Here is a 19,149-nt window from a genome sequence, read left to right as displayed (position 1 = left end):
ATAATCCATGGCCGTACAAACAAAGGGACCACTTTGTAGTTACAATTTTGCCACTTTATTTCAACCACTAATTCTTCTTTTCAATAATACCATATTTTCCAATTCAAACCTATAAATGCCAAAACTATTTATTTAATAATTATAATTAATTATTAAATAAAATTACCATTTATGTAATTTATTAATTAGACCATACAAAGTCTCTTAATTAACAAATTGACCACAAAATCTCTTTTCTTCACAATTCAGCCCTTGCTTAGTGAAAAATCATAAATAAGACATAGTCTAATATTAGAATTATAATTGATTAATTAAAATCAATTAACTGAGTCAGCAAGTAGTATTATCACAACTAGTGAGGGGATCATGGGTCTATATAACCGAGCTTTCAATAAGTAGATCTAGAATTCACCAAGTAACTTCTCAACTTATTAATTCTGCATTTCTCCACTATAGATTTGGAATTGAACACACTCTCAGTTATATCGAACGCTCTATATGTACCACGATATAGATACGTGATGATTATCCATTGTTATAATCCTAATAGTCAAGGATCCTCTATAGATGATCTACACTGAATAGGGATAAATTTACCGTTCTACCCTTCAATGTATTTTATCCTTGAAACACTTAGCTACCTATAAATGATACTTCAGTAAACTAATATAATTACTGAAATGAGGCCTCAATCATTTATCTCTATTTACCCAATCTTGAAGGAGATCATCATTTCACTTCTAAATACCTATAGAGGCTATAGATTCCACATCTATGATTAGCGCTCCCACTCAATTGTACTATCATGTTCCCAAAATGTACGTATCACCCAGACCAAAAAGTAGACTTAACTAACAAATCAAAGAGCACAAATAACGCTCTTAGTCAGGATTAAGATCCATAGACCTAGGATCAACCATTGATATTGCTTAGAAAGGTATAACGGTAAGTTTATGATATCTAATCTAAGATCAATATCGGTCCCTTCCAATGTATACTCTATACATCCGATACTGGTAAACTTTGCCAATGCCCTAGAAAGGACATACACTTATCCAAGGTGTAAGTATACCTATCGCTGATTATTATGCCAGTCTAAATTCAGTGAACTGACAAATCAGGGAATTAAATTTTTGAACATATAATCATGATTATATTCCACTGTGCTGAAGACACTATATTAATTAACAAATACATATGTTCTAGACTTATTAGAATTTATATATTAACCATAATCATGAAATAAATCATTTGAACCATGCAACATAAAAGCGATTTTTGATCTTTATTAATTAGTAAATCTGATTATATTGAAATGGATTTATTTCATTGTTGTAGAGAATTCATATTTAGGATGTTAATTCAATATACTTGTTGGTAAATCTAGATCTTGGTAAAATATTCCCAATAACACTTTCAATTTCAAGCAAATACAGTCTTCTTTTAACCAAATGAATCTTTGAATCTCGTTGCCAATGATGCATGCAAATTTCACACAACTAAAAACAAAATCACAAGAGAAAATTTCTAATGTCGATGATCAATTAGAACCGCAACCATAGAACATACTTAGAATGAATTCTTTTTTTAACAATGAAAAAAGAACAAAAAAATATAATATAAGTGATAATAATAATAGTAAAAACAAAAATTAAAGAGAATAGGAGGCACGAATTCCATCAACTATATCAGCAGATAATGAAAACAAGCTGATAGGAGCAACTCATGCCACCAACTAAAGAATGACAATAATATAATATATAAATATAGTATATATATATATATATTTAGGCTTAAAACTGACCCAATTTTTTAATAAAAATATAAATAAATAATAGGTTGTAGGACTGACCCAAAATTATCTGTTAAATTTTTTTTATTAGATAATAGAGTAAAATAAAAATAAAATAACTAGTGAAGAATTTTACTAACCTTGAGATAAATATGTTTCTATTCTTACAACTCCTCGACAACGGTACTAAAAACTTATTGTACACCCAATGGTGATATGTGCTCTTAATATTTATACTCGCAAGTGCATAATAGGATATGGAATACATTGTTCATGTAAGTATGAGGTCGAATCCAAAAGAGTTGATTTACATCTAAGAGAGACTTCTTAAGCTCAAAAGTAGTTAAACTCTGACCTGGCTCTAAATATTTGATGAGATTTGTTTCATAAAAGAAAAGAAAATAAATAAGATTCTAAAATAAATAAGGTAAAAGGAATTTATGAATAAATGGTAGAGAAAAAATTATTAAGACTTTAGAATCCACAATATATATTAATAATATTTAATAGTATATTGACTCCCGAGTTTTCTTGATAGTCAGCCCAATCAAATTATTATTTTCAAAATATATTTTTCATTTAAGCACATGTTATTTTCAAAAGATAGGAATTTTCTTCACTTATAAGGGTATAATTTCAAAAATTTAGTTGTGAAATAAGTTAAAGAAACTACAACAAATCAAAGATATTATGTTTTAGGAAAAAATATAATTTTTATATTCTAAGAATAAGGTGTGAACAATCTTATGAACCACACTTAATGTAATGACCGCTTTAAGTAAATTGGATTAGTAAAGGCAATTAGCACTAATTTTTATTATTTTATTATTATTTATGAATTTATTTAATTGTGGACCCCAATATTTAGAAATAAATATTAGAGTTATAATTTCTCAATTCCGGAGATTTTATTAAACTCTAGGGGTATTATTTAGCTTATATGTGAAATATGTTATTTTTGTAATTTTTGCTCGGCGACAACGGAAAATGCGATGGATGGCTAGTTTGATCACATGGGTAAGTTTAGAACCTTATTTCTTAGTGAAAAATATTTTAGAGAAAATAAGGGATTGAGCGGGGTTTTGGATTTTGACCATTTTACCCCTAGCTTTAAAAATAACCTAGAATTTTACATTAAGGGCATTTTAGTCTTTTCCTTTTTGAGGATGTTGTGGTTGTGTGAGGGTGTAACAGCTGCCCTCTTTGTGGGCTGAATCAATGGATAGGTAATGCATTTCTCACATTGGAAGAAAATAGGAAAAAACAAAAGAAAACACCAAAAAATTCAAGAGAAGCTCTCTTTTCTTCACCTCTCTCTTTGAACCAGCTAGGAACCAGGGGATTTCTTGCTGAATTTGTGATTTCCACCAAGATTTCAAGGAGAATCAAAATAAGGTAAACCCTAGAACCCTTGAGTTTGTGTATTTTCAAGTTTTAAGTTAGTTTGAAATAGTGAAATTGTGATATAGTGGCTGTTAGGTTTAGGTAGGTTTAGGGTTCGAATTTTAGGGTTCTTTTGCGTTAATTTTAACTCCTAGCAGCTGGTTTTAGTGTGTGTTGTTGGTTTTATGCAAGATTAAGCTTTGAGTTCAAAGCTTTGATCATTAATGGCAACTTGAGTTTCAATGGTTTGTTCTGTGATTTTCTAGCTGGAATTTTGTGTATACCCTTATTAGGTACTCTGGAAGGTTTCATTGCATTTGGTGGAGAGTTGAGCAAGTAATGAGAGGCTTTGGGAACTCTGGTGCAAACCGGCTAGCCGGTTTGCAGAGCCACAAAAACCGGCTAGCCGGTTTTGTCAGGGTTCCCTGGGCCTTTCACTTTCTCAATTTTTGCCTTTGCGATGCCTTGGTTGGATGTTTCCACATTTCTAAAGGTAGAATAACCTATTGAGAGTATAACAGAACCTAGGGTTTTGGTTTTTGGTTTTTCGGGATTAGGGTTTTAATCATGTAACTTACCCGGTTTCAAAATGTGATTAGGGCACCCATCTAGCACAAGATTTCCGTTCAGGTCGGCCAGCACACTTGAATTCGAAAATCAGGTAAGAACTGAATATAATGTGTGATATGATTATCTGAATGTATGTATATGTGTGTGTATATGCATGCTTAGATTGTTATTTGCACTACCAACACTTGTATGGTTATGATACAGAGTGCATTGATATAGTGAGTGTTGTTTATGAGTACAATACAGTGATACCAACACGAGTACGGGAAAGTGTTGAGGTGTGTGGTATATCACTCAGTGGTACTCATGGTACGAAACAAACCCTACCAACACTCGTACAGTGAGGTACGTTGTGTGTGTGGTATAGTGGCTGTACCCTAGTATTGAACGTTCATGCTCATCTGTGAAGCCCTGTAAATAGGTGTATGGGTGCCTAACTACAGGTTGGAAATTATGTGATATGTTATATGCATTTCTTACTGAGTCTGTCGACTCAGAGTTCTGCTTCCATGTGTAGGTAAAGGAAAGGCGAAAGCTGAACAGGAGTGAACCTGAGCTCGGATGAGATTGTACATGTCAAGCAGCGCGACCTGGAGTGTTCGGTCTCGGGACATCTGGGGATTGTATTTTGGTAGTCGTTGTGCGACCTGTAATAAATGTATTTTGGAGTATTAACTTTTAAAAATTTTGAAAACGGGATCCCGACATTTGTAACTATTTTAATATATTATAAAGTTTAATTATTATTATAAAAGTTTAAATTTGACACGTTTTTCGAGAAAATTCTTTGGTAAGAAAGATTGCACTATAATTGAAAAAGCACTATAGCGTGCCTTAGCATTAGGGCGTTACACTTAATCAAAGTAAATTATAATTTTTACACAATAAAGAAAATATGTGCTAACAATCTAAAATACATGATATTAAAGATGAAAGACATATTTGAAGATAAAAATTTCATTAGCTTTAAAGCATAAAATGGAAAATCAACACACCATAAGTATTATTTAGTTACATATTGCTTCATCTTCCATCTTAACAACCTCAAGACATTTAGAAGCTCATAACTTTTTTAGAATAAAAATTACAAAAAAAAAAAAAAAAATGGAAGCGGATCCTCTGTCTAGGATTCCTGTCCATTTTGCTGTCCACCCAATTAAAATACTCCATGTCATTAATGAATTAACAGCAAAACTCTAACTTAATTTCTAGATATTCATTCTGTTAACTTCTTTGCTAATATATATTACATATTTAATAATAAATGCTGAGTATCAAATATACACATTAATTTAGGGCCCACTTTTCTTTCTATTATGAAAGAATGAAACTAAGACTTTTCATATTCTCTCTTTTTTTAAAAAAGATAAATTAACTTTCTATATTTTGTTTTACTTTTTTATTTTTAAAATAAATTAACTTGTAAATATTTAAGTGTCAAGTTATTATTCATGTCTCATTTTTTATTGATATTATTACTGTAAAAAATAAATTTAAGTATTTATCTGCATCTAGGAGTTAAATTAGATATTTATGTTATAAATACTATTTTTTTTTCATATTTTTAGTACAATAATCAGTCATATTTTTTATTAGGCTAATTAGTAATTTTGCCCGCTGAACTTTGACATGTACCAAATCATGCCCCCTGAACTTTTAAGGTCATTGAAAAGGCCCCCTGAACTATTGAGATTGTTGGATTTAAGGACTTTTTTCTAATTTTAGTAAAAAAGTCTAACATGGATGAAAGTTCAGGGGACATAATTTAATACATGTCAAAGTTCGAAGGGCATGATTTGGTTGATATCAAAGTCTGGAGAACATAATTTAGTACATAAACAATCATTGAAATAGTAAAATTAAATAAAATTAGACCAAAGTCCTTAAATCTAACAATCTCAATAGTTCAGGGGGCATTTTCAATGGCCTTAAAAGTTCAGGGGATATGATTTGGTACATGTCAAAGTTCAGGGGGCAAAAATCCTAATTAGCCTTTTTATTATTATTTTTTCAGTAAGAATTGTTCTTACTTCTACTCATGGTAATGTATACTCATTGAACGATTTGATGATTTTTTTTAAATAAGATAGTTCAATTTTTTAATCACTTATGCATATAATTAAATATGTAAAATTGGTTGTTTTATGATATCTAGCAAATTTATTCTCTACAAAAAAATTATATATTTGAACTTCATCAATTTAAAAATGAAGAACACTAGATATATGTGCATGATATCTAAAATGACTAGAGAGAAATGTTTGCATTTTAGTCTAGTATATTATTTTATGTATTTCTTTTCATAGCTTAGTTTTTGAAGTAAAAAATTATAGTAAAATTCGAAAAAGAATATGGATTTGGGTTCAAATATATTATTATTATTATTATGTATTTAATAGATATATATATATATTTCAATATATACTTATAATAGGATTAATTTTTTCATCAATTAAATATATAATACAATTTAATTTGAAATCATGTAACTTGTTTTTACATATGAAAAACGATTTTGTTGGATAAAGTAAAAAAGAAAAAAAATAAGAAATCTGATAATAATAATAATAATAATAATAATAATAATAATAATAATAATAATAATAATAATAATAATAATAATAATAATAATAATAATAATAATAATAATAATCTGCCAAACAAAAATAATAACAAAATCATAAGAAAGTATTTTTCACTTGAATCAAATTTAAAAATTTCATAGCTAGGTCCCACTGGACTAATATGTCATTGAGAAAAGCTCCTCATTTATTAAGCAAATTATATGTATATATATTAATACTTATACTGTTAACGGTACTGTTAATGGAAAGATAGATGTTAAAATGGTGATATTAATTCATTAATGATTTGGACTATTTTAATTGGGTGGACAACAAAATGGACAGAAATCCTAGACAGAGGATCCGCTTTAAAAAAAATGCATTCTAACAAAGAGAGAAAATAAAAGTAGGTAGTGGAGTAAGTTATGTGTAGGTGGTGTAGAATGTGGTGGGATGATATCTTCAAAATATTTATAGTCAAAGTGAGTGAATTAAAATAGTCAATAAATTAATTATTTTAATATTTTCTAGAAATTTCTAACATAAACGAGGTAGGTGGGATATGAGAAGGGTAGAAAAGTAAACTAGATAATGTTCAATTTATTGGCTAAGAAAAAAGTGTGAGATGGGAAAATGAGTCAAATAAATGCAAGAGAATGGAAAATTATAGTGTATTTTTGAAATTGGCATTTTGAGCTCATTTTTTATGCATTTAGAACACTTGGCAGCATCAAAGATCTTGGAAAAGGCGGTTGGAAGGAGATGATGACAAGTGCCAGCTTGTGGAGCTCCTAGAATGACAACTGTGGAGAAAAAGCAAACACGTGGCATGATGTGGTGGATAGCGTGGGGGGAAGAGGTGCTGCTAGCAGGTCCCAGGCAAGTAAAGGAAGCTACAGGCGGCTAGCAGAGTATTGAAGGTGCCATGCACCTTTTTCTGGTGGTGAGGGGCACGCACATCTCTAGGACACAAGATCAACAAATGGACGGCACTGATGAGGAGCTTGGTAGACGTGCGAGTGGGCTTCAATAGGTCTAAATAAAGCTTTTTGACTCCAATTCTTAATATTTTCTCCAATGACTCAAACAGGCTTAGTTCACCTCATCAAGTCAACCTCACACAAGTGTAAAGTTGACTTGGGTAGCTAATGCTTACACCAAAAGTAGCTGCGGTGATGTGGAAATCAATGTTTGACACGTGGCAAGAAGGAAAACATTCTCGGAGTGAAGGAACTCAAGTCATAGTACGAAAGGGTCTCTAGCCCTGAGCTAAGATTAACTTTGAGCTCTGGAATAGGTATTTAGATCAATTTTTTTTTTTCAATTCACAATCTTTTAGTATTCTGAGTAACGAAGACATGAAGAATCCAATTCCAAGATCTGTGAGCTAAAAATACCTGAAACAGCACATCAAAAGTCAACCCGGGCGCCTAGGGTTTCACCTAGTGTCGAAGTTGGCAACCTAACTAGTGTTTTAGTTTCTAGGATCGTCTTAGTGACAATAGAAAAAACTTTGTACTAAAAAATAAATTAGATATGTCATGAACATATTTCAGGCATTATAATTAAATTCAAAGTATTTCTGTTTTTTAGCACCCAAATCATCAGGTGGCCTAAAACCCAGTGCCCAGGTTGACATTTTATCAACATGAAGAACTTCTAAGCATTAAATTGAAGAACTATCCAAAGTATTTTAATTTTCTTCATCAAAAACGAGGAAATAAGTACTTTCAGGGAAGAAACAAACCAACCTATAGGAGGCCAGAAGGGGGATCCAACACCCAAGTTGACATTTTGTCAACATGGGCCACTTCCATTAGTAATTTAGAGGAAGTCTTTTAAGCATATTTTCTGTTTTTGTCAAAAATTATGATACAGGTGTGTTAGGAAATCAAACTAAACCTTTTGGTGGCATGAAAATGGACCCATCACCTAGTTTCACACCTTGTGCTTGGCCCAACACCCATTTGATATTTTGTGAACCTGAGCAGTTTCTAAACAATTGTCCAAAAAAGTGTTTTAGGAATTTTTTGTGTCATAAAAAAAAATATACATGTAAACTCAGGGACAAAATAAGAATCCCAAAGGGCAGAAATTTGAGCCCAGCGCCAGGTTGACTTGGTTTTGGGCCCAACGCTCAGGTTGACAATCAACCTAGTGCACTAGATTCGATCACTCAAACACAAATTATGCTCCGAGAATTCTTTTCAGCATGGTCAAAAATGAGATGGGAGTCCTCAATTTTTACGAACCTTGAAAGTATCAAAACGACATCTAGGAAGCTCTAAGATAGCACCCAGCGCCCAGGTTTATGTATGACCTGATGCGCTGAGTTTTCTTATCCGATTCTAATTCCATCTTGAGTGTTTGTCAAGTTTTTCATAGTAAACGATAGTTATGAACTCATACAAGTAAAATTCACACCTTCATATTTTCACTTTTCTACAAAGGTGACTAATTTGCAAATTGGGTAGTTTCGAGTTTCTTGATTTCGCAAAATATCAACATCTCCGAGTACTAGTGAACGACTTCACCAAAATAAAGAAATTAACTAAGTAAGTTCAAAATATCACTTACGCATAAAAAAAATACACATCCCCATCACGTTTTCTCACTCACTTAGCATCCAGGTTGACGTCATATGTCAACCTGGACCCTGGATGTCAACTTGGGTGCTAGGTTGTCAACCTGGGCGTTGGTATCAGAGCAACCTTCAGTAAAATCGTCATAACTCACTCAATATTAATTTTATTGATGTGATTCAACTTGCATTTTGAATATATTTCAATGCTCTATTAAGTCGTGTTTTACACTCCAATCACAATTCTAAAGATATGAAGTCCAAACTTTTTCGTGAATACTGTTACAAACTTAAACTACAACTTACCCGAAAAATGTCATGCGGACACGATTCAAGATTCGAAAATTAACAACCAACATCTAGAGTAAATTTCACTGTTAGATCATCATCAAAGGCCAAAAATAGCATAAATGTATTCTTTTCACATTTTTTGCATATTTTATTATTATTTTAATAGGACCCGCTTCCCTATAAAAAGAGAGCTCTTCTAGCTTACTTTTGACATTCATAAAAGTACCCATAAGGTTAGAGCATCTCTGTCTAGTTTTTCTCTCTAGAAATTAAAACTTCAACACTTACTTAATTCTCTTATAGTTCTCGTGAGAAATAAAAAATCAAAGTAGATGTAGCTCCATTACCATCGGGACATGGGGACTGATTTACTATAATTTTTGTGTGTCTCTCCATTTACTCTACTCATCTCTTACTTCATCTTGCCAATCTAAGAAAGTACCCTTTGTCGGTAACTTTTGCTAACAAATTTCACTAAATGTGTCGGCAAAAGTGGGAATTCTCGTAGTCGTAGATATTAACTAAATAAATGACAAGTACTTATGTTTGATAAATCATCTCATGACACAAAAAATATTACATTTGGGGCTCATTTGATAAATTAGCTCTAGCTCATTTTTACATTTAGAAAAATACCCATAAGGGCAAAGTATCTCCCTCTAGTTTCTCTCTCTAGAAATTAAAAGTTTCACACTTAGTCAATTTTCTTGTAATTCTCGTCAGAAATAAAAATTCAAAGCAGACATAGCTCCATTACCATCGCGACATGTTGAGTGAAGTACTGTAAATTTTGTGTGTCTTCCTATTTACTCTACTCACCTCTTATTTTATCTTGCCAATCTAACGAGCGAGTGTTGGCCAATTATTAGCGTCAACAAGTACCATTTGCTGACAACTTTTATCGACTAATTTCATTAAATGTGCTAGCAAAAGTGATAACTCTTGTAGTGATTTAGTTAAATAAATGACAAGAAATTATGTTTGATAACTCAGCTCATGACACGAAAAACATTGCATTTGGGGTTTGTGTGATATGTCGTATTACACAATATTGTATAGTACTATATTGAATTATATTTTATATATTTTAATATAAAATAACACGTGGCAATTTTGATGGCCATATAAATAATTAAATATATCATATTTTTTTTGAATCAAAATATAAAAGTATATTTTAGTGTAAATTGAAATTTAACACACTATAATATAAAAGTATAACATATAACTCAATTTAATATAATATAATATGCGACTTAATATAGCCTACCAAATTACGAGCCCTTGATCTGTTACTGAATACATTTAGAAGGTTTGGATTATGAGTAATGACAGGTATAAAAGCACAATTTGCTCTCCCAATCAATTACGCACATGTAATTTTTTGGTAAAAAGTCAACAAATTAACATCGCAATGTGAGCATATTGTTTGTTGATTAATTGATAGAATAATCATCTAGCATGTAGGATTGATATTGTGACATAATTTGTTAGAAATAATTCAGAATGACCATTTATGGGCAGATCTGTCTCCATGAAATAGCCTGGTTTTTTAGGTTGTGGCAACACACTGTCACTACCCAACATCATAACAACAGATGGCATGCTTGGTCTATCCATTGGATTTTGTTGTACACATAAGAGACCAACATGGATGCAACGCAAAACTTCACTTGAATTTTGTGAATCCCTTAAACACTCATCAAGCAACTCAACTTCTCTGCCTTCCATCATCAACTTCCATGCCTATAGATCCAATATTATTCAAACCATATCTCAATATTATGTATATATCTAACATCAATAGATTTTCATGATTGAAATGCTTAATCATTAAATAAAAAATTGATTTGGCTGATTCAATACTTACATGTCCAGTAAGTGTAAGGCTATCCTTCTGAGGACGAAATATTCTACTTCTTTGTCCACTTATAGTCTCCAAAACTATAATACCAAAGCTAAAAATATCGGACTTAGTAGAGAATAAGCCATTAAAGGCATACTCAGGTGCCATATAACCACTGCATTTATAATAGTAAAATATTCAATGTCAGTGCTTACAAAAACACGATTACGTATCACCAAGATTTGTTAATTAGCAAAAGTTGTATTTATGTATGTAAAAATTTTATTTAATACTTACTATGTTCCCACAACTCTATTTGTATTTCCTTCTACTTGTTCCCCTCCAAAAGTTCTAGCCATGCCAAAATCGGAAATTTTAGGATTCATCTCATGATCAAGTAAAATATTACTTGCTTTGAGATCTCTGTGTATTATTCTCAACCTCGAATCTTGATGGAGATATAATAGTCCACGAGCAATACCACATATAATTTGGAAGCGCTTAGGCCATTTCAATTTTTTAGCTTCCATTTCACCTGAATCAAAAAAAAAAAAAAAAAAACAAGAGGCCGTGTTAGTATAAAATATGTAACAATACCATTTTTTTGACATATTTATCAAATAGAATTTATTTAGTCTAACCAAAGATGAAAGAGTCAAGGCTATTGTTGGACAAGTATTCATAAACCAGCAGCTTCTCTTCTCCTTGAATGCAGAAACCAAGAAGTTTAACAAGATTTCTATGTTGAAGTTTAGCAATCAGTATTACTTCATTTTTAAACTCTTTGACTCCTTGCCCCGAACTCGTTGAAAGTCTCTTCACTGCAATTTCTTGTTTGTCTTTTAGTTTTCCCTGCCAACACAATGAACACTATTAGAAATTGCTAAATCACTCTTAGAATGTATTTTTTCTATGAACATAATGAAAAGCTTACTTTGTATACTGAGCCAAAACCACCTTCTCCTAGCTTATTATTCTCTGAAAAATTATCTGTGGCCGTAATTATGGTCAACAAATCGAACTGAGGAAGCTCCATGTCTTCTTCTTGATCATCTTTTCCTTTACTTAGTCTTTTACTTTTGGCTGATATTATGTGTGTGTGAGTATACATGTAAATCTATCTATGTATATCTATCCAACAGAAAAATGAATATGACAAGTTAAACTAGGTTTTCTTTTTCTTCATTATTAAAGTTTGTTATGTTAGTTATTCGGTTAGTTAGTTAGTTAGTTAGTTTAGGTTTCTTGGTTCAAGTCCTTTGTTATGGTCTTTTATTGCCTATACATAGTTGCTTCCCCTATTGTAAGTTCAATTCAATTCAATACAGAAATAAAACATTTTCCATTTTCTCTGTTCTAATATGGTATCAGACGAAATTGACTAAATCTTCAAGCTTTCCAAGCTTTTGACAAGTGAGGACACAAGCAACCATCTCTGCTACAACCACTGATCCCGTGGTTGATGCCACTACTCCATTCGATCCTCCTCCATCTCAGACTTCTGCTGACAACAACAACAATCGAACTCCTTCTGCAGCTCCACAATGCCAGCAACCACAGGTCGATCGACCTGCCTATGAAGACATTTGTAGTCCATATTACCCGAGCAATGCTGATCACCCTGGTTTTGTTCTTGCAATTCAAATTCTCACTGGTCAAAATTTCCAACCTTAGTGCCGTGAGTTCAAGACTTCAATTGGAGCCCGTAACAAGACACCATTGCTTGAAGATACTATTCTTCAACCTCCTCCTAATGAACTTCTTTATTTTTCTTGGATTAGATGTATCAAAATGGTTATGTCTTGAATTTTACATTCTATTTCCCCTGAGATTAAAAGCAGCATAATGTATTTGGACACTGCTGCTGAGATGTGGACTGTCCTCCACAACTAATTCAATCAAGGAAATGGGCCATGGATTTTCGAACTCAATGAAACCTTGACCTATCTTCATCAAGGTGATGATTCTGTGAGATCCTACTTTACTAAACTCACACCAATTTGGGATAAAATCAACCAACTGAGACCAAGATTTCCCTGCACATGTGCTACAACCATCCAAAACCATGGTCATCTCAATCATGATCAGGTTCTCCGATTTCTCAAAGGTCTCAATGAAAGTTACCTTGCTATTCGTGACAAAATCCTTCTCCTTCATCCTTGTCCACCTCTCAACAAAGTCTTTTCCATGGCCATACACCAAGAAAGACAAAGAACCATTGTCCATCGCACTATCCCAACTTTCTCTACTGCAACCACATCTACACCAGCACCATCCAATACTGATGTTGCTCCTGCAGCAAATCAAACATCAAGAAGCAAAAAGCCATGACCAATGTGTTAACATTTCCAAAAACTTGGACACTACAAAGATAAATGTTATTTCCTACATGGCTTTCCCCTAGATATGGAAATTGAAAACATGTTGAGTCAAGAAACACAAGAAAACCAGACATTATTTCATCTTATCAAAACCACCAAAACATGCAAATTTCAACATCCAATACTGACATTTCTCAGTCACAGTTAATAGCATCTCAATGTCAACAACTCATCTCAATGTTGACTCAACAACTACAACTAACAACAGATGCTTCCACCTCCATCGATGCACCAGGTGTAAACAACTTCACTGGTATTAACCCTCTTTCTTTCAATTCTTAGATAATTGACTTTGGTGCAACTCACCATGTTAGCTCTAACTTAGCATGTTTTCAATCTTTGACTACTAATGCACATGCTAAAAATGTTAATTTACCGAATGGGACATCTGTTAAGATCGAAAAGGTTGGCACTGTCATAATAAACTCTAATTACATGTTGTTTACTGCTGATGAAAGTTATATTCAAGCCCCTTCTCAGACCTTGAAGATTGGGATAGCTAAAAGATAAGGCAAATTATATTACCTACAGCAGGAAACCAGTTTGGCTTCTCAATTTTCAATTTCTTGCAATGTACAAAGAGACAAACACCAATGGCATAATTGCCTTGGTCATCCTTCTATACTGATTTCAAATAAAATCAATAAACAAATACATTTTCCTCATGATATTTCCACTCCATTTCACTGCCCAACATGTCACTTGGCAAAATAAAAGAAACTACCATTTCAATCAAATAATAATTTCTCTAAGGCTATTTTTGACCTTATTCACCTCGACATAATTAGACCATATCCAACATCCTCTATTGAAGGATACAAATACTTTCTCAAAATAGTGGATGATCACTCAAGATATACTTAGATTTACCTACTAAGGGCCAAATATGAAGACCTCAACAAACATCAAGTCTATCCAAAATGACAATGCAAAAGAACTCACCTGAACCAACTTTTACAATAGTAAAGGTGTTATTCACTACAACTCTTGTGTAGGAAGACCTCAACAAAATGTATTAGTAGAACGCAAACACTAACATATCCTCAATGTTGGTCGAGCATTAGCCTTCTAATCTAATCTCCCCATCATATATTGGAGTTACATGATCAAGACATGTTTACCTGCTTAACAGAACCCCTTCAATCACTCTAAATGACAAAACATCTTATGAAATATTGCGTACTACCTTACAAAATTACTCCCATTTAAGAAGCTTTGGTTTCCTTGCTTATGGATCACATGTCACTCACATCAATAAATTCTCTCCACGAGCAAGACCCTGCACCTTTATTGGCTATCTAGAAAATATGAAATCTTACACTCTTCTTGACATCCAAACCAATCACATATTTCATTCTAGAGATGTTATATTCTATTAGTCAATATTTTAATACCAACATTGACAATTTTTCCCCTCAAATTCTACTCCTACTACTCAAACAGACACACAACAACCTAACATCCCAGGTTTAAACCCCTCTGCTACATACCAGCCCCCAAAAACCTCTAAATCTTGCAAACTCATCACAAAACATGCTCATCTACAAGATTACACCTGTGCTCCTACCACTTCGAGCACAGTCTATCCCATTACAAATTTTATTTCCTATAACAGGTTGAGTCCACAATTTCAAAAAGCTGTCTTTGCCACAGCTTAAATCCCTGAACCAACCTCATATGCTGAAGCCAAACTTCACGAAATTTGGAACACAATAATGGATAATGAGATTGATGCTCCAGAGCAAAATAACACATGGATAGTAGTCACGTTAGTTGATGGTCAACATGCCATTAGCAACAAATGGGTCTACAGAAAGAAATACAACCTTGATGGCTCCTTACAAAGATGCAAGGCTCGATAAGTAGCCAAAGGGTACACACAAGAACTTGGTATCGACTACTTTGAGACCTATGCCCCTGTGGCAAAATTTAACACGCTCAAAATACTTCTTGCCTTTACTGCCATAAAATATTTGCACCTACACACATGGACATCAATAATACTTTCTCCAGTGTGAATTACATGGGGATGTTTACATGAAACTACCTCAATGCTATACTCCAAAAGGAGCGATCCCAAAAAATGATGTATGCAAATTAAAGAAAAGCCTATATGGCTTGAAACAAGCCTCTAGACAATGGTTTACAAAGTTAAACAATACCCTACTGCAACAAGGTTTCACACAGACCCACAATGACCATTCCTTGTTCATTAGACAACAATCCAAAAATTTCCTTGATATTCTCATTTATGTTGATGATATAATAGTTGCTACCTACAACACTACAACATTAAACAATTTCATCTCAACTTTTGATGCACAGTTCAAACTCAAAGATCTTGGCAGCCTCCATTTCTTCCTTGGGCTTCCAATTGCTCGATGCCCCAAAGGCATATCAGTCACTCAATGACCATTCACTCTCAAACTATTAAAAGAATCAGGCTGTCTCGAATCTAAACCTGCATCAACAGCTATGGAACCTAACATAAAATTCAGCAATAATAATGGCCAGCTTTTGGTAAACTTCTCTATCACACCATCACAAGACCTGACATCAGCTTTGCAGTCAACAAACTCACCCAATTCCTTCAATCTCCAAGAGAACCTCACATGAATGCTGCAACACGAATCTTACACTATCTCAAAAGCACCCTGAGGAGGACATCAAGGACCAAGTATCAAGTCCAATTCCAGTGGGTCCAGTGACTAGGGCACGAGCTAAGAGATTCAAGGAAGAGCTTAACAGCCTAGTACACAAAGTCTTAAATCAAGAAGAGACCGTGGTCAACACGGAAGGAGAACAAAGATTGGTCATACTCATCAAAGTGGACTGAATTTGAAGCTTCATTATATGTGTCACGTTTTATTTAATTTTATGTGTCACGTTTTTATCATATGGTTGTAGTTGTCACATTTATATGTGTCAAGTTCTTTTGTGTGGGAGTTACAAGAGTGGAAGTTACAAGTTCTTTTGTGTGGGAGTTACAAGAGTGGAGTCAAAAGGGTCTTCATTATGGATCTTTCATTATGAAGACCAAGAGTCTTATTTAGTATGCTTTTATTGGAAAGACCAAAGGTCTTAGGTGTGTTAATGTTGAAGTCCAAAGGTCTTGTAGGTGTCATTTTCGTCCTATAAAAGGGACTACCTTTCCATTGTAAAAACCAGATTATGATATATGCAAATTGTGAGTTTTATCTTCTAGAGTTCTTGAAGAAACTTGTGAACTTATCAAGGAGGTATCCTTGTGGCGTTCAACTTGACTTATCAAACGGATTTCCATCCCCGTTTGTGGCGTCTTCCTTATACCAAGGTTCGTGCTTCGCTAAGCATTGGGTCGAGGTTCCATTCCAACATCGTTTGTTCTTGGTGGCTGTTCCATATTTAGTGTCGGGTTTCATCACAAGTTGGTGTGGTTCGTATCAGTTGGTATCAGAGCAAAGGTTCATCCGGTTTGGCTTATCCTTTTTATTCTTTTAGTGTCTCAATATTTCAAAAAAAAAAAACTCTATTCGTGTTCTTTATTATTTTTTTTGTTGTTAGTCTTGTTCTTGTTCTCTTTCTTAAAATCCGTAACCATTGTTGTTAATTTCTTTGTCACACTCGTTTCCTTGTTCAATCTTTTCCTTATTTTTTTTTCTTGTCCTTGTGAAATTCCTTGAAATTCGAATCTGTTTGATATTGCTAAGTCCTAACCTGTCTTCATTTCAACTCATTTGTTTTCCCTTGTTCCCATTGTTTACTCTAGTGTCAAAGAGTTTTGGAAGCATTGTTATTGAAGCGTTTTGGTATTAAGTCGTACTTGAATTCAGGTTGGCTTTTGGTTTTCAAAAAAAAAAAAAATCACCCAAAAAAAAAAATCACCACTTTTTTTATATTCTTGTTCCTTATAGTCTAAAGGCCCTTTTGCCTAAACCCCACCCTAGTGTTCCAAAATCACCAAAAAAAAAATAAAAAAAATCACCACTTTTCGCCACTTTTTCATCGGTTTTCGTTTACTTTATTGGGTAGAATTGACTGCTTGAACCTCCATTTCACTAGTTTTCAAAGAGCTTAAAGAAGATAAAGAGTGGAAAAAGGCAGAAGTGTGAGCTTATTTGAGGGTAAAAGCCATCATTGAGTGAAACACGAGTGACTTTGAGTGACCACTTTTCTTTGAGTGGAACACGTGAGGGAGTGTAGTGAGGTCCTTTCTATACTTGTCTAACTTTATTGTTGTGCAGAATTTTTAATCATGTCACAAAACACGGGTGATAACAATCCACCACCTACAGTTCCAAATCTACAACTTCAAGCCATTATGGGGGAGATGAGGAGATTGTTGAGGGAGGAGTGTGAGCAAATACATGAGCGGTTGAATAGGGTGGAAGAAGGAGCACAACGGAGACCAAGGGGGAGAAGAGTACACCAAAGGGGGAATGAAAATGAAGGAGATTTTGAAGGAGTAGTTTCTGATGAAGAGGTTGATAGGATGTCGACGGGTACCAATAGGAGGTATGGTGGGAATAGAGAAGATAGGAACCAAGTAGACAATTATTTGGGGAATATAAAGATGAGAATCCCAGCCTTTCAAGGGAAGAGTGATCCTGAAGCATACCTAGAGTGGGAGAAGAAAATGGAGTTAGTCTTTGATTGTCACAACTATTCAAACATGAAGAAGGTAAAACTTGCTGCCATTGAGTTTACTGATTATGCTATTGTTTGGTGGGATCAGTTGTGCACTAACAGGAGACGGAGTGGAGATCGCCCTATTGAAACATGGGAGGCAATGAAGAGGGTAATGAGGCGACGGTTTGTACCACCTCATTATTATCGTGATCTCTATCTTAAGTTGCAAGGCCTTCGTCAAGGCTACAGAAGTGTTGATGAGTATTACAAGGAGATGGAGATGGCTATGATTAGAGCCAATGTTGAAGAGGATCGGGAGGCAACAATGGCGAGGTTTTTAAATGGGTTGAACCGAGAGATTGCTGACCCAATCGAGCTACACCATTATGTGGAGTTAGAAGATTTGGTTCACATGGCAATCAAAGTTGAGAGACAGCTCAAGAAGGGTAGTTCAAGTTCGAGATCAAGGCCGAGCACACACAAGCCAAGTACAACACCTTGGAGGTCGAACTATCCAAAGAAGGATGACCAGCCCAGTTCATCATCTACACCAAAACCATCCAATACAGCCACGCCACCTCAAGGTAAAACAACTCAAACTAAGTCTCATTCTAGTGAGATAAGGTGTTTCAAATGCCAGGGGCGGGGACATATAGCCAGCCAGTGTCCAAACCAAAGAGTTATGGTGATTCGGGAAAGTGGAGAAATAGATTCTGAAGATGAAGATGATCTTGCTGACATGCCACCATTGGAAGATGCTTCTGACAATGAATATGGCCCAGAATCTGGAGAGATGCTTGCACTAGTTACAAGGCGAGTCCTGAATTTTCAAGCAAACGAAGAGGCAGAAGAAGTGCAGCGGGAGAACATCTTTCACACTCGATGTCATGTGAGGGACAAGGTATGTAGTGTCATTATTGATGGAGGTAGTTGTACTAACGTTGCAAGTGCTTCTATGGTTGACAAGCTTGGGCTTACAACGCTTAAGCATCCTTCTCCATACAAGTTGCAATGGTTGAATGATAGTGGTGAAGTGAAGGTTACAAAACAAGTACTTGTTTCATTTCGCATTGGCAAGTATGAAGATGAGGTGCTGTGTGACGTCGTTCCAATGCAAGTTGGACACCTCCTTC

The 19,149-nt window shown here is 34.1% G+C and overlaps 1 protein-coding gene across 1 annotated transcript in view; it reads right to left on the bottom strand.

The window, feature by feature from the left end:
- Nucleotides 1-10,381: 10,381 nt before the first annotated feature.
- LOC115724908 (G-type lectin S-receptor-like serine/threonine-protein kinase At4g27290) overlaps nucleotides 10,382-19,149 on the bottom strand; it is a 29,185-nt gene continuing 20,417 nt past the window's right edge. The window contains exons 3-7 of the mRNA XM_030654280.2: nucleotides 11,962-12,110; nucleotides 11,669-11,879; nucleotides 11,325-11,562; nucleotides 11,052-11,202; nucleotides 10,382-10,927 (exon numbers count right to left, since the gene is read on the bottom strand). Coding sequence (XP_030510140.1) covers nucleotides 10,634-10,927; nucleotides 11,052-11,202; nucleotides 11,325-11,562; nucleotides 11,669-11,879; nucleotides 11,962-12,110 — 1,043 coding nt within the window. The 3' untranslated portion in view covers nucleotides 10,382-10,633. The remainder of the gene's footprint in view (nucleotides 10,928-11,051; nucleotides 11,203-11,324; nucleotides 11,563-11,668; nucleotides 11,880-11,961; nucleotides 12,111-19,149) is intronic.

Source organism: Cannabis sativa, chromosome 6 (assembly GCF_029168945.1).
Source record: "Cannabis sativa cultivar Pink pepper isolate KNU-18-1 chromosome 6, ASM2916894v1, whole genome shotgun sequence".
NCBI classification, from domain to species: domain Eukaryota; kingdom Viridiplantae; phylum Streptophyta; class Magnoliopsida; order Rosales; family Cannabaceae; genus Cannabis; species Cannabis sativa.
The sequence above is the reverse complement of the archived record's forward strand: the minus strand, read 5'-3'. Positions and strand labels throughout refer to the sequence as shown.